This window comes from Anopheles arabiensis, chromosome 2 (assembly GCF_016920715.1).
Source record: "Anopheles arabiensis isolate DONGOLA chromosome 2, AaraD3, whole genome shotgun sequence".
NCBI lineage: Eukaryota > Metazoa > Arthropoda > Insecta > Diptera > Culicidae > Anopheles > Anopheles arabiensis.
In genome coordinates, this window is record NC_053517.1 from 3,668,921 (window position 1) to 3,681,505 (window position 12,585).

The 12,585-nt window shown below is 50.4% G+C and overlaps 1 protein-coding gene across 6 annotated transcripts in view; it reads left to right on the forward strand.

Annotated features, from left to right (window-relative positions):
* LOC120905795 (protein piccolo) overlaps positions 1 to 8,165 on the forward strand; it is an 81,563-nt gene extending 73,398 nt beyond the window's left edge. For all 6 annotated transcript variants that reach the window (XM_040316961.1, XM_040316969.1, XM_040316942.1 and 3 more), the window contains 5 exons: positions 2,843 to 2,904; positions 3,032 to 4,002; positions 4,088 to 4,526; positions 4,604 to 4,761; positions 5,024 to 8,165. In XM_040316961.1, the coding sequence (XP_040172895.1) occupies positions 2,843 to 2,904; positions 3,032 to 4,002; positions 4,088 to 4,526; positions 4,604 to 4,761; positions 5,024 to 6,833 (3,440 nt within the window). In that variant the 3' untranslated portion in view covers positions 6,834 to 8,165. The remainder of the gene's footprint in view (positions 1 to 2,842; positions 2,905 to 3,031; positions 4,003 to 4,087; positions 4,527 to 4,603; positions 4,762 to 5,023) is intronic.
* The last annotated feature ends 4,420 nt before the right edge of the window (positions 8,166 to 12,585 follow it).

Consider the following 12,585-nt stretch of genomic DNA (forward strand, 5'->3'; position numbering starts at 1 on the left):
TCGCTCAGGTTGACGGTGTTTGTCTTGGAAGTTATCGCCGCACGCTTCCGGACGCGTAGGGCAGCGTTTTCTCTTTCACCTTCACCGGGTAGGGACTGTAGGGACGCGTTCCTTACAGCCGCCTGATCGATGCTAATCGCTCCGATCGAAACAGGGCGCTTGCGACGTGCGTGACGACATCTGCAGCTGAACCTTGTAGCTCAACCAGATGACCGATTCGTATGGGGTACTAATGGCGGTCCAAGCCGCTTCAATCACTGTCCAATTACTGTCAACGGCCCTAGCAGGAGGGACGGACAACGGCCGCAGTAAATGCCGAGAGCGAAAGTGCACCGTCGGGCGATGATACACTGCACAGGAATGCATCCCATCACTCTCACCAGTGCCGGGCCAGTGTGTCGCTGATAAAAACGTAATTCCTGAAGAGGAAGCTTCCCATTTTTTTACACAGAGTTCCTTCCCTGCTGTTGCAAACCGTCCTGAAGCGTCCATTTACGGGTGCAAGCTTTATTACTTTAGCTGGAGCTGTTTGCAACCGATTCACGTCCACCGTGTACTATCGGTGGATTTTGATTGATTGGCCAAAAGGGAGACAGAGAGAGAGGCGTCTCAGCATCTAGGCGAGCAGAGGGCAGAGACATTTGTTGTGATTCAACCGAACCGCATCGAATGCAAATCAAGCCAACGATCGAACCGTACCCGGTGGCTCGGGATAGAATTCGAAATTCAGATTTGTTGTGTGTGTGTGTCTGTTTGCTGTTGGTGATGGGAGCTGCTGCTTTTTTATTACTATTATGTGTGCACTTGCACATTTGCATTGTGGATAAAAATGCACACCGCACTCCGTAGACCAGGCCCTCTGACAGTCGATAGGGCCACGGTAAGGCGCTCTTCTCTACCATTTGCATCCCAACGGCGAGGGAGTTTTTTGCTCTCTTCCCCTGCATACTGTCGTTTCCGAACGTACGTGCTTCGGTCGGTGCGATAAATCGAACCGCGGGAAAAAGGATGCAGAAATTTCACATTCATTCCCCGCCGAACGTGCCTGTTGGTTGCAAAACTGTGGCAGCGAATGAAACAAAAAGCAGCAAAAATTCCCAAACGTACTCCGCGGCAGCTGGTGCTTTTATAGAGCGCGAAAAATAAAATAGTCTCAACCTCGGGGCTCGAGCGAAATATTGTGCGAATTTTGCAGCCCGTGTTCATGATTAAAAACCACACTTTTTATCATTGAATAAACAACTGCCGGAGTGCCGCGGTAAACAGGTGCAGTTTTGTCGCTCTTTTAAGGGATGCTTGCGTACGCATCGATACGCCACGTTCGCAGATGCGTGAAGGTGGGTACTTTTTGGTTCATTTATTTATATCGCTGTTTCTGCACTTCGTTAGCAAGTGCAGCGTTTTGCGTTATTAAATACGGGCTCGTTTCTTCGGTGAGTGATTTTGAATGATGCTGCCGAGGGCATTCGTTTTTACTGCGATGATGTTAGTTGCTTACCGGGCCGTAGCATTATTTTAAGCTCTCCACTCTTTAACACACATCAAACATCCATCGGTTTTAATCAACATTCCAGCGCAGTACACTACAGCAGTATTATTTATAATTATTCTCTTAGAAACAATGTAGGCAGAGTTTTATACAAAAGCATTATTTTTCCATCGCTTTTTAAGCCACAATAACTTCAAAAGTGTGTATTTTTGCAAGAAATGTACGACATCATGCTTTCGGCACTTATTTGCTGTTGTTACCTGTGAACTTCCTCTTTTAGGCTCACTGCATAAAAAGTCCTCCAACGAAAACTCCACGAGAAAAAAAACCCAACTTTCCGGTAATAATGGTAATGACGATGGAAATTGGTGCATATTTGTTTGTCGTTGCTTTTTATTTGCCTTGTGTGTGCATGTTGTTCGTCCCCAAACAAGTGAAAATTCATTGCGACATCATCAATCAATTTTTGAGTAAGTTTTTCCGGAACTGCACCCACACACGCTCGCCGCCGTCTGCACGGTGATACGGGGTCATTAATTTTATTTTATCTCGAGCGCCAAACGCATGTGTCATCGATTGAGCATAATGTCGGGCTGTTACCAAAAAAAATATCGGAAAATAACCGGCCTCCCACAGTGGGAGTGGGAAAAGTTTAAAATGGGAAAGCAAAAAACGCTCGCAGGAAAAAACGGAAACATTCACGAAATTGAGATGAATGGGGAGTGAATTGAAAACCAAATAAATAATCAATTGTTTCCTTGCTTTTGTCGCTTTCGTGTTCCACTCTGCTGGCCATCTGTTTGTTGTGACACAGTTTGGTTATAAAGTAAATTAAAATGTATCAATACGCTGTGCTCGCAATTGTTCATTAATTTACTTTGAGCATAATGAATGTGTCACGTACGCCCAAAGCTGTTTTTTACTGCTGTTTTCCATTTTGCCTTTATACATGTCTAGAAAAGCTATTCTACTCACTAGTTTTTAATCTAGTTTCAACATATGCAGTCATACAATTACTTTTCTAGCAGCAATTGCCCTGAAGGGGCTTTTCATGACTCTCGCCACCGATTGAAGTAAAAGCAACCCGGAACCTTTCCCACTGGCTGCTCCAACGCTTGGCACTCAGAATAGTTTCGCAAGAACCGACCGTTTAAATCGCACGCCCGGCGCAAAACAAGCGCATGAACACGAGCGCGTACCCTTCCATTTTCATAAATCAACATTCCGGGCAGCACGGGCACTACGATTAATGAGCAGCGGTGTGGTGCCAGTGGCAGTTGTTAACCTTCCATTTAATACCCCCCAACCCGCTCAGGACACACGGATAAGCCCTTTCTTTTCTGCTGATTACAGGTTCCGCCTTGATGAACATTGTCGGTGTGTACAAAGAGATCCAGGATCAGCACATGAACATCGTAAGTAGTGCCCCGTAGTTGCTAGTCGCAGCAAATGCTTAGAATAGATAGAAAGCTTCGTATGTTAACACCTGGTTTTTGGTTTTTCTCTCGCCCATCGCCTCCCCCCCCCTCCCCCCTGATGCAGCTGAAAGCGTTCTACGTCGATCTGCTGGTGCCGCTGGAAACGAACCTCGAGAAGGACACCAAGGTGGTGCAGTTCGAGCAGAAGAAGTTTCTGCAGCAGCACAAGATGCGCTCGGACAGCTACAGCAAGGCGGCCGCCACGATGAAGAAGTACCGCAAGAAGAACTCGAAAAACACGCCCAAGGAGGCGGAGAAGGAAATCAAGAGCATCCAGGCGTTCGAGGAGGAAAAGCACAAGCTGGACCAGTTCTGCGAGCAGAGCCTGAAGAACGCGATGACGCAGGAGCGGCGCCGGTACGGGTTCGTGCTGGAGCGCCAGTGCTCGCTCGCCAAGCACTGGATGGCGTACCACCACTCCGGCCACATGATCATCGAAAAGTCGCTCGACAACTGGAACGACGTGGCGGCGACGCGCGAATTTCTGCCCCCGAACGTGGAGAACATGTTCTCCGCCAAGCAGGCGCTGCGCGACGTGGAGGACGAGGACGACGACGACCGGGAGTCGATCGCGTCCCAGCTGCGCAAGACGCGCTCGATCGATGCGTCCTGCCTGGACATGCGCTCGCTGGCCGACGTCGCGAACAGCACGCTCCAGATGCCGCGGGCCAAGTCCGAGTTTAATCTGAACAACAACACCGGCACGCTGCTGAGTGGACACCATCACCACCATCACCACCACAACCACCACGCGATGATGATGATGGGTGGCGGTGGCGGTGGCGGGGCCGGCAGTATGATCGGTGGGGCCACCAACGGCAAACCGGACATTTCGCACTGGGAGCGGCCCACGGTGAAGGCGCTGTACGCGTACCTGTCGTCGGGCGAGAACCAGCTCAGCTTTCTCGAGGGCGATCGCATTGCGCTCGTGGGCGATCGGGCCAAGGGCTGGCAGTTTGGGGAGAATCTGCGCACGCAAAAGTTCGGCTGGTTCCCGATAGCCTACACCGAGACGGAGCGCGACGACAAGGAGAGGTAAGTGAGAGCCGGTTGCCGCCGGTCGGTCGATCGTGATAGGGTAGCGGTGTGATACGTTTCCCTCTGTTTCTGCGTGTTTCAGCATCAGCGAGTGGGTGAAGGCGCCCGCGAGCGACATCGAGCTGGACCACACGCCCGACACGTCGCTCGAGAGTACGCTGGTGGACGACAGCCTGTCGAAGATGACCGGTTCGTACCACGGCGGCGAGGACGCATCGCCGACGCGCATGTTCGGCGACACGATCCAGTACCGGCAGTCGAAGCAGTTCCGCCGTCTGTCGCGCGGCGAGAAGCCGCCGAAGCCGGGCCCGCCGCCCCAGCTGCCGGCGCCCGTACCGACGCCGGTCGTGCCGAACAGTTACAGCGGTGGCGGCAGCAAGCAGCAGCAGCAGCAGCGTCACGATGGAGCGTCCGGCTCGGGGGGCATTCTCCAGTCGAACAGCTTCTCGTCGGCCGGAGCGCCACCGATGGCGTCGGACAAACGCAAATCGGGCTCGGCTACGATGAACTTCAGCAAGCCGGTAAGTAACATCAAAGTAGGAGAGATTGTCGACGAAACAATGATGCTAATGTTGTGTCGCTTTCTTCCCGTGTGCAGCCGGCTAGCAGCAATCCGAAGCAAAAACGAACGAGCAACGGTATGGCCAGTGCCTCGCTGCATAGCAGCAATGACAGCGGGTTCTCCAACGAGCCCCAACCGCAACCGGAAGCTGATCTGTACTCGGACGAGGAACCAGTGAACCGAGTGCCAATAAGGTAAGCTTTTTGAAGGATTAGTTTTGCTTGGCGGTTTGGCTCTTTCGGTGAAGGCATTTTAGGTGACAATTACTAACCAATTTAAGAGCTGTTTGCTGCATCAAAGTGATGATTGGAGTGTTGTGGGCTTTCTTGCACTAATTACTAACAATTCCTAGAGGTGGAGCGCAGACTAACAGCAAAAGGTGAAGGACATCGTTTATCGAAACGGGTAGAATCGAAAAAAAAAGACCAAAACCTCACACGCTACTATGCTCCGCAGATCGGCCCGCTCGGAGAAGAACCTGCTGAACGACCAGACGACGATGACACGCTCCGGCGGTCGTGACAGCAGCGTCCCTTCGCCGCGCTACCACGACGAGGACGATATCTACGGCACGATTGTGCCACCGCGGCCCCGTGGCCAGCAGAGCCAGATGATGATGCGCCAGGCGAACAGCTACGGCAACATTGCGGAAAGCAACTCGGGCACGCTCGAGTACGGCTATCGCACGCGCAACCGCGGGTCCGGCTCGGAGGGCCAGCCCAACCAGAGCGACTCGCAGAAGATCAAGCGCACCAAATCGTTCTGGAAGTTCTCCAAGTCCGAGGACCACATCCTGGAGGGGATGGCCATGTGGAAGCACAACGACATCATACCGACCGGGCGCGAGAAGCGCGAGATGGAGAAGAAGGAGGCCACGCTGAAGCGCAACATGCGCAAGAAGGAGCAGCTGGAGAAGCAGAAGCAGAAGGAGATGATCGCGGCCAAGGTGGAGGAGGAGCAGCAGCAGCAGCAGCAGCAGCAGCAACGTCGCAAGGATAACTCCCGGGGCAACGCGAACGGTATGGACAACGAAAGCAACACCAGCACGCTGGTGCGCGGCAACAACCGTGAGTCGCGGGAACGCGATCGAGACCAGCGGGGGGAGCCAATGCGTGAGCGGCCGCACAGCATTGCGCTGATGTCGGAGCAGGAGAAGTTCCCCATCACCAAGTCGGACATTGACAAGCGCATCTCGAAGATTGACCAGGAGTTCCACCAGCAGCAGAAGAAGGCCAGCCGCGGCGGACAGGAGGAGGATCGTGGAGGTCGTTCCGGTCGCGATCGCGGCGAGGGAGGAGATCGCAAGCAGTCCAAGGGTGGCAAAAACGACACCAACAACAACAACAACAACAACTCGCGCCACAGCTACGCCGGCGAACATTTGCACCACCAGGAGCAGGAGCTGTACGGGGAGGCACCGATGGGCGGGGGGAAGCACGGTGGCAAGCAGGACAAGTATCGCACGACGGAGCGCGAAACGAGCAAGAACCGCAACAACGATGCGCTGAACAAGTACTACCAGGACCAGACGTTCGATGACTTTTCGATCATACCGGCCGACTCGATCATGATGCAGGACACGAGCTTCTACGACGACGACGGCATGATGGACGACATGATGCTGATGAAGACGGTGCGCCGGAAGGAGATCCTGAAGCAGTACTACTCCAGCGGCACCGACACGGAGCGCAACTCGTCCAGCTCGGACCCGTACGACTGCATCGTGGTGGACGACCATCTGGTGGCGAAGGGGCGCGACCGGAAGTCGAACGGTGGCCAGGACGGCACGATGCTGCGCATGATGAACGATCGGCGGGGCGACAAGAAGGATCGCGGCATGCCCGACGACAAGATGGCGTTCTCCACGTTCCGGGGCGGTGTTTCGGGCGGCAATGGAGGCCGCGGCCAGCTGGACGATGATGACGATGACACGATGATGGCATCGATGACACTGGACGACGAGCTGATGGAGGAAGAGCAGCAGCAGCAACATCATCATCAGCAACAGCAGCAGCAGCAACAGTCCCGCCAGCAACAGACCCGCGATCGCCGTTCCAAGAGCTCCAAGGGCAATCTGGCCGAGTCGAAGTACGAATCGGAGCACGAGGCGCGCATCAGCGCCAAAATGCAAAGCAACGGTCAGCAGCAGCAGCAGCAGCAACAGAAGCGCAAGTCCACCAAATCGATCGCCTCGGACGGAAAGGCGTACGGGCCGTGGTATGATCTGTGGGGCGCCGATAGCTCGGTCCACAACCAGAAGCTGTAGAAACCATCGTGCACCGTATGCGTACTCCGTATGGTGAATCGATCTTTAACGCCGGTGTAAAGATCGCATTTCAGCCGAAAAGCACAAACACACACACGTACACACAATGCAACAGTTTAATCAGCAGTCCCAATCATAACGTCACCAAATCAGCATACAAGCCCTAAAGTAATATTCGACAGCACATACAGGACAACCAGGACGCCATGACCTTTAAGTGAAGCTTTTTCGGCAAATGACTACTAAAAATTGATACAAATCGGACGCCCCAATGGTCGATCGATTCGGGCAGGACAGGACAGTGACAGGACGGATATGCGCCGACATGATTACCACCATGCAACCATTCCCAAATGTATGCAGCCGGCAGTGGCGCTGCAATGTTTTTTTTTTAGTCTTATTAGTCGATTATTTAAATCGTTCGTTTTACCCTCACCTCAGCCGCCGACGGGCGCGCGTACAGTAGCGTGGTAAGCATGTTTTTAGGGTTACGATAGCACGTAAGAGAGTAGACCGTATGCGGATGCTTTACCCTTTTTGGTACCCAGATCCAGATGCAAAGGTTTCAAACGCGCAGCAGGATTAGAATCGGCCGCTTGCGCTGTTTAATGTTTACGTTGACCGTTCAGAATCGTTTCGTTTTGTTTTCCACTGTTCCCTTTACGTTTGCATATTATAATGAAATTTTATTTCTGGTTGTGGGATGTATTCTCCAAATGTTAATCGCGGTATTATATTTGTTTTTAAATAGAGCGCAGCAGTATTTCGGCAGTCATTTACAGGTTGTCGATGTTGTAAAATGATGTTAACTGCCCCGTCATAGTCAGTATTGCTTACTTGATGTGTTTTTTTTCTTCCATCTATTATCCACTTCCGTCCCTTTCGGCCTGTTTTGTGTAAGAGGAAGCGTTAGGATTTCTGCTCAAACATTCGATGTTGACGATGGACCTAGTGAAACCATTCCAGCGAGTTATAAATAGAGTAAGCTTTGTACTTTTTGTACCGCCAGACAGACGTTAATGTGCCAATAGTGAGCGAAATGTTCACTGGAGAGTTGAATTCGAACGATGCACTTGGGCGGAGTGCAACAAAGGAAGGGACAATAATATTCAACCATTACTGTTAGGGCTAGTGTAACAAGATAGTCAACCATTTCGTAATCGAATGAATGTTTAATTTAAAAAAACCACTTCCAGAAGATTCTCGTTCGCATCTTGTTCGCTTGAACATTGCGCACAGCGCGAGCAACGGCCTTCGGATGGTTTTGAAACGTTTTGTGTTTATGATTGTATTATCTATTATTGTCAATAAAATCATATTAGTTTACAACGATCAGATTTTTACTTCAATTGTAGCCGAAATCAGTAAAAAGTAATCGCCTGCTTGCACCTCATCGAAGCGCCTGACAGGTATGCAAGTCGTGTTGTGCCAATTGCATACATTTAGGCGCTTGTCTTCATTTCCATGTGCCATGTGATTCCTGCACGTTCTTCAGGTATCGGTTGATTTTGAAGCTACTTTTTTGTTTATTTGTTTAAAAAACAACGCAAAATGAAATCTCTGTTACATCTGTAGCACATTTGCCTCTTCACATCCCTTTCTTATCGTTGACAATGTTGTGACCACGCTTTCAAACAAGCCTGCAGTGCAAACATTGTTCTGTTGGCTGATAAATGTGCTCGAGAATTCTTGGAAACGTAACAAAAGCAAAAGCAAGGACCTGCTCTAAGGTATTGCGATAACAGCGCAGCGATGATTCCTGGAGATTTTCGGAATTTGTTTAACCAACCCATTTCGGGAGCTCAAACAAACCTGATTCAATATTGGCACCCGTACGGCAAACATCACCGCTATTTATCATGGCTAAACAAACGTCACGTTCTGGCAGCAATTATCCCTTGATCGTCGAAACGTTTTCTTACTTTAAATTGGTCTCAGTAATTCTGCGAAAAGAGTAAAACAAAACCTAGTTCCTTTTGTATGCCTTCACCGAATAGCACAAACATTTGCATCTTTCAGCTGAGAGCACACGAAAACGCTAACATTTCATTCTTCTCTTTTCCATTGACTTCTGTTTGTGTTCGTTGTGTCATCGGATGTCCTGCGGCGTGTTCTGTCATCGCCCACACGCCCCCCACAGAGCTTCCCAGTTTGCGACGGTCAAACTGCGCACGACCAAGACAAACGACCGCTCGGCACCGATTATAAGATAATTAAAAGCAATCGGAGAGCTACCCTCTCCGGAGCCCATCGCCATCATCCGCCCGTCCAGCCGGGGTCCGCCGGCATCGTCCGGATCCGGGACACCCGGCACGCTTCCAAGCCATCCCCAACCGTCTGGCTGCCATCCGCTGGACCATCATCATGCGCTTCCCGTCGGGGTCGAGATGCAGCGTCCGGATTTGCCCGGCTCATCCGTCCCGCTGCCGTCGGTGTCCGATGGAAATGAACCAGATCTCCCGGTCGTCGAAGGAAAGCTGACGCTGGCAGTCCCACCCTCATCCCTGCTACCGTCCGTCACCGACGAAGGGATGCAGCATTAAATGCACCGATGCACATCCAATCTCGGAAGCCCTCTGCGTTACTACGAACCATTGAGCACACGGATTGGTGTGGCGACCCTTTCGTCTCCGTTGCGCTTTTCGTAGTCTCGGCAGGGAAAGGCAGCACGGGTCCTTTTTCCCAACATTCCATTCCTTCCTTCCATTCCGTAACACTTGCACTTCGATTCTTAACTCCGTCCATCCGGCGGGAACTATCCTTCGAGTCCTTGGCATACCAACAACAAAGGGCCTACGCAGGAAGAATGCAGGAATGTCCACCTCCCGAACCCGTCCAGGAGATAGCAAAAAACTCGCAGGACGCTCTACTGAAAATGGGGAGGAATTTAATTGGAACGCTTGTACCACTTCCAGTAGTCGTCATCCGAACGGCGGCGACCGGACGGCAGCGGGATGATTGACTTTCGGGCCAATTAACTGACGAGAGCGGGGCGACGTAATTAAATCGAACCGTGCTGCTCATTCGCATCGATTTGGGAACGATTAACCTGGCCTACATTCGAATCGACGACGGGCGAAAAGTACATCAATGAAACAACGACGTGTTATTATGCTGTCGAACCAGGGAGGGGAACCTACGAGAAAGGTTAGGTTTAAGCAAACATCAAAACGAAAAGCATCGACAACAGACATGGGGGAGGATAATAATGCGATGACGAGGAACGTATTACGTCAAGACAGGACAGAACTTATGAGAATAATATTTTTAAAACTCCAATTTCTACCCCGCTCTGTGTACTTCTTCTCTCCAACCACAATTGTAGGTTGTTATGTAGAGCCTGGATTTTTTATTGTTTATTTGTAAAACAGGAAGACAAGAAATTAGGACGCTAAGGTGTGATAAGTGTACGTTGTGCTGGTATTAATCACCGTTTTTACTTGAAGATGAGTCACATGTTTGCAGTGTGCCACTGGAATCAAATAATCAAACTGATTGAAAACGTATGTTAACAAATAAAATCGAAAAAATAGCTCGAAATGTGTGGTTGTTTGGTTATCACAATCGATCACGACCTGTTGAGTTCAATAGGTCAACGGAAAGGTGTGAAGGTAAGTGGTTTAATAATGAATTAACACTAAGAGACAATACGCAGAGTACGATTAAAACAATATTTTACACTCAATACTCCATATTGAACGTCGGTCATCGCCCTTGGGATGAGTCACAGTTAAACGCAGCCACTAAAGAGACTATCGAGGCAAATATCAAAAACACCGCGGGAGCCAAAGCAATTAATCGATTGCCTCTTGAAGATCTGGAACAGAAATTCAAACAAAGATAACAGTCTGAAAAAAGACAATTTTTCAATAATCATTACATCTTTGTGCTATGAAGTGGATTTAAGCCCTTATTATTCTCACCCAATCCCACATCGCACACCTCCGATGACTGGCAGAAAGGGTTTTGGAAAATAAAACACCTTAAAACAACATGCACGGCTGCATTTAACACAACACAATTTCTCACCAATTAATACGGAAGGGATGCCAAGGGAACCAACCAACGTTTGGGCCGCCTAAAGCTCTTCCGTTCCCAAATTTCGAAGCCGATTAGCTCGCATTAAAGTTTAACCCTTAAAGGTCATAGCTACCGCGACCGCTTCTCGCTCGATTGCCCGCGCGGATCACAATTAGCGCTTGAGCGGGCTTAACGCGTACACTCCCGGGCTTTCACAGATCCTGGCCGGTCGGTACGGCACCGACCGACGCACTCGGATATGCATCCGATGGTCCCGTCTCCCGTTTTTTCCCAAGCGTTTGAATCCCATCCCAACAACGAACGCGCTGTATTATCCGCCTCCTTTCCTATGTGTTCTATATTTTTCTTTCCCTCCTTCTGCGCAGTTTGTTGCAGGTTGTTGCACTAAAAACATCGAGACATCGAGCGTTCCCAGAACTGGTTTTTGTGGCTCGGATGGGTCTCGCTGTCTCTTTCGTTCTTTATTATGTTGATTCTGCTGTTTTTTTCTCTCTCTTTTCCTTTCGTTCGATCTCAGCTTTGAAGTCCTGCTTCAGCATTAATCCCTGGCTGTATCAAACACCACACTCCACACTCACTCATCTCTGCCAGCGGAAGACCCCGAATGGAGGTTGTTGGCTGACTGAAGATGATAGGTTATTGAAAAGAGATCCTCCTTTCTTGCCCTCTCTTGCACTCGATCGCCTTCGGTCTGCCTTCGTCTGCATTTGTCGATATGAAAGCGTCGTCTGCTCGAGTGCACTGATCCCGCGGGAACTCCAACTCTCCTCCAGAGCGTCAGATCCCCTACGAATCCTACGTTCTAACGTTGTCTGGGCAGTGTCTGGGCGTTTCACGGCACGTTTTTTTTTTTGTCATCAAATGTAAAAGCTCCCCTTCTGGACGGGGCATCGGTCCGTACAACCTCAGCTCATCGCTCCGTAACAGTGTTTGGTCCTTCGAGCCGGAGCGTTGTAATTGCCGTGCTCGAGGGTTTGCCTGCAGTAGTGGAAGGTCCGCGCCGGATGAACAATTAGGTCGGATCGGAGGGCTTCGATCGGTGTACGAGCCCGGACGATCGGTTGGGTTGGGGAGGCCGATGATAGGGAAAAAGGTGGATGATTTGTTTGCGTTTGCGATCGTGCCGTCTCGCTCGCCCCCGATGGGTGTCTTGATTTATGCATGCAACGCTTACTTAGGGTCCAATTTTCCAAAACCCGTCCCCGCACAAGGGTTCGACACGCTGTTCTCGTTTGATATCTTGGTCCGTCCGTTCTTTTTAGTTACGCCCTTCGTAGATGCGCTCCCGGTGTGTGCATGTGTTTGTGGGAGAGATTGTTTTCGTGCTATCTCGTTTCAGGCCACTGAGCCTGGAGGTTTGTTTTCAGTTGTCGCTCTCGCTTACTCCTAGGTCGGAGTTTGTCGTCGTACCCGTCGTGTAGAGGGCACTTTGATAAATCCATTTGTCCGGACCTTTCATCCGTGTTTACTGGCTCCCTTTTTTCTCGATTCGATTTGATTTTCTTCCTATTCTGCTTTCGGTTGGTTTTAGTCACATTATCATCATAATTGCACAGTGGGTATCGAATGCCGGGGCTCTCCGTTCGACTCCGCACAGTATGACTTCCTTCCTGACAGCTCAAAAGCACAACAGAGGTAGCACAGAAGGAACGAAACCGAGATCATTATGCAACAAACCTTGTCTAATAGTTTACTTTGCAGGCATCATTCT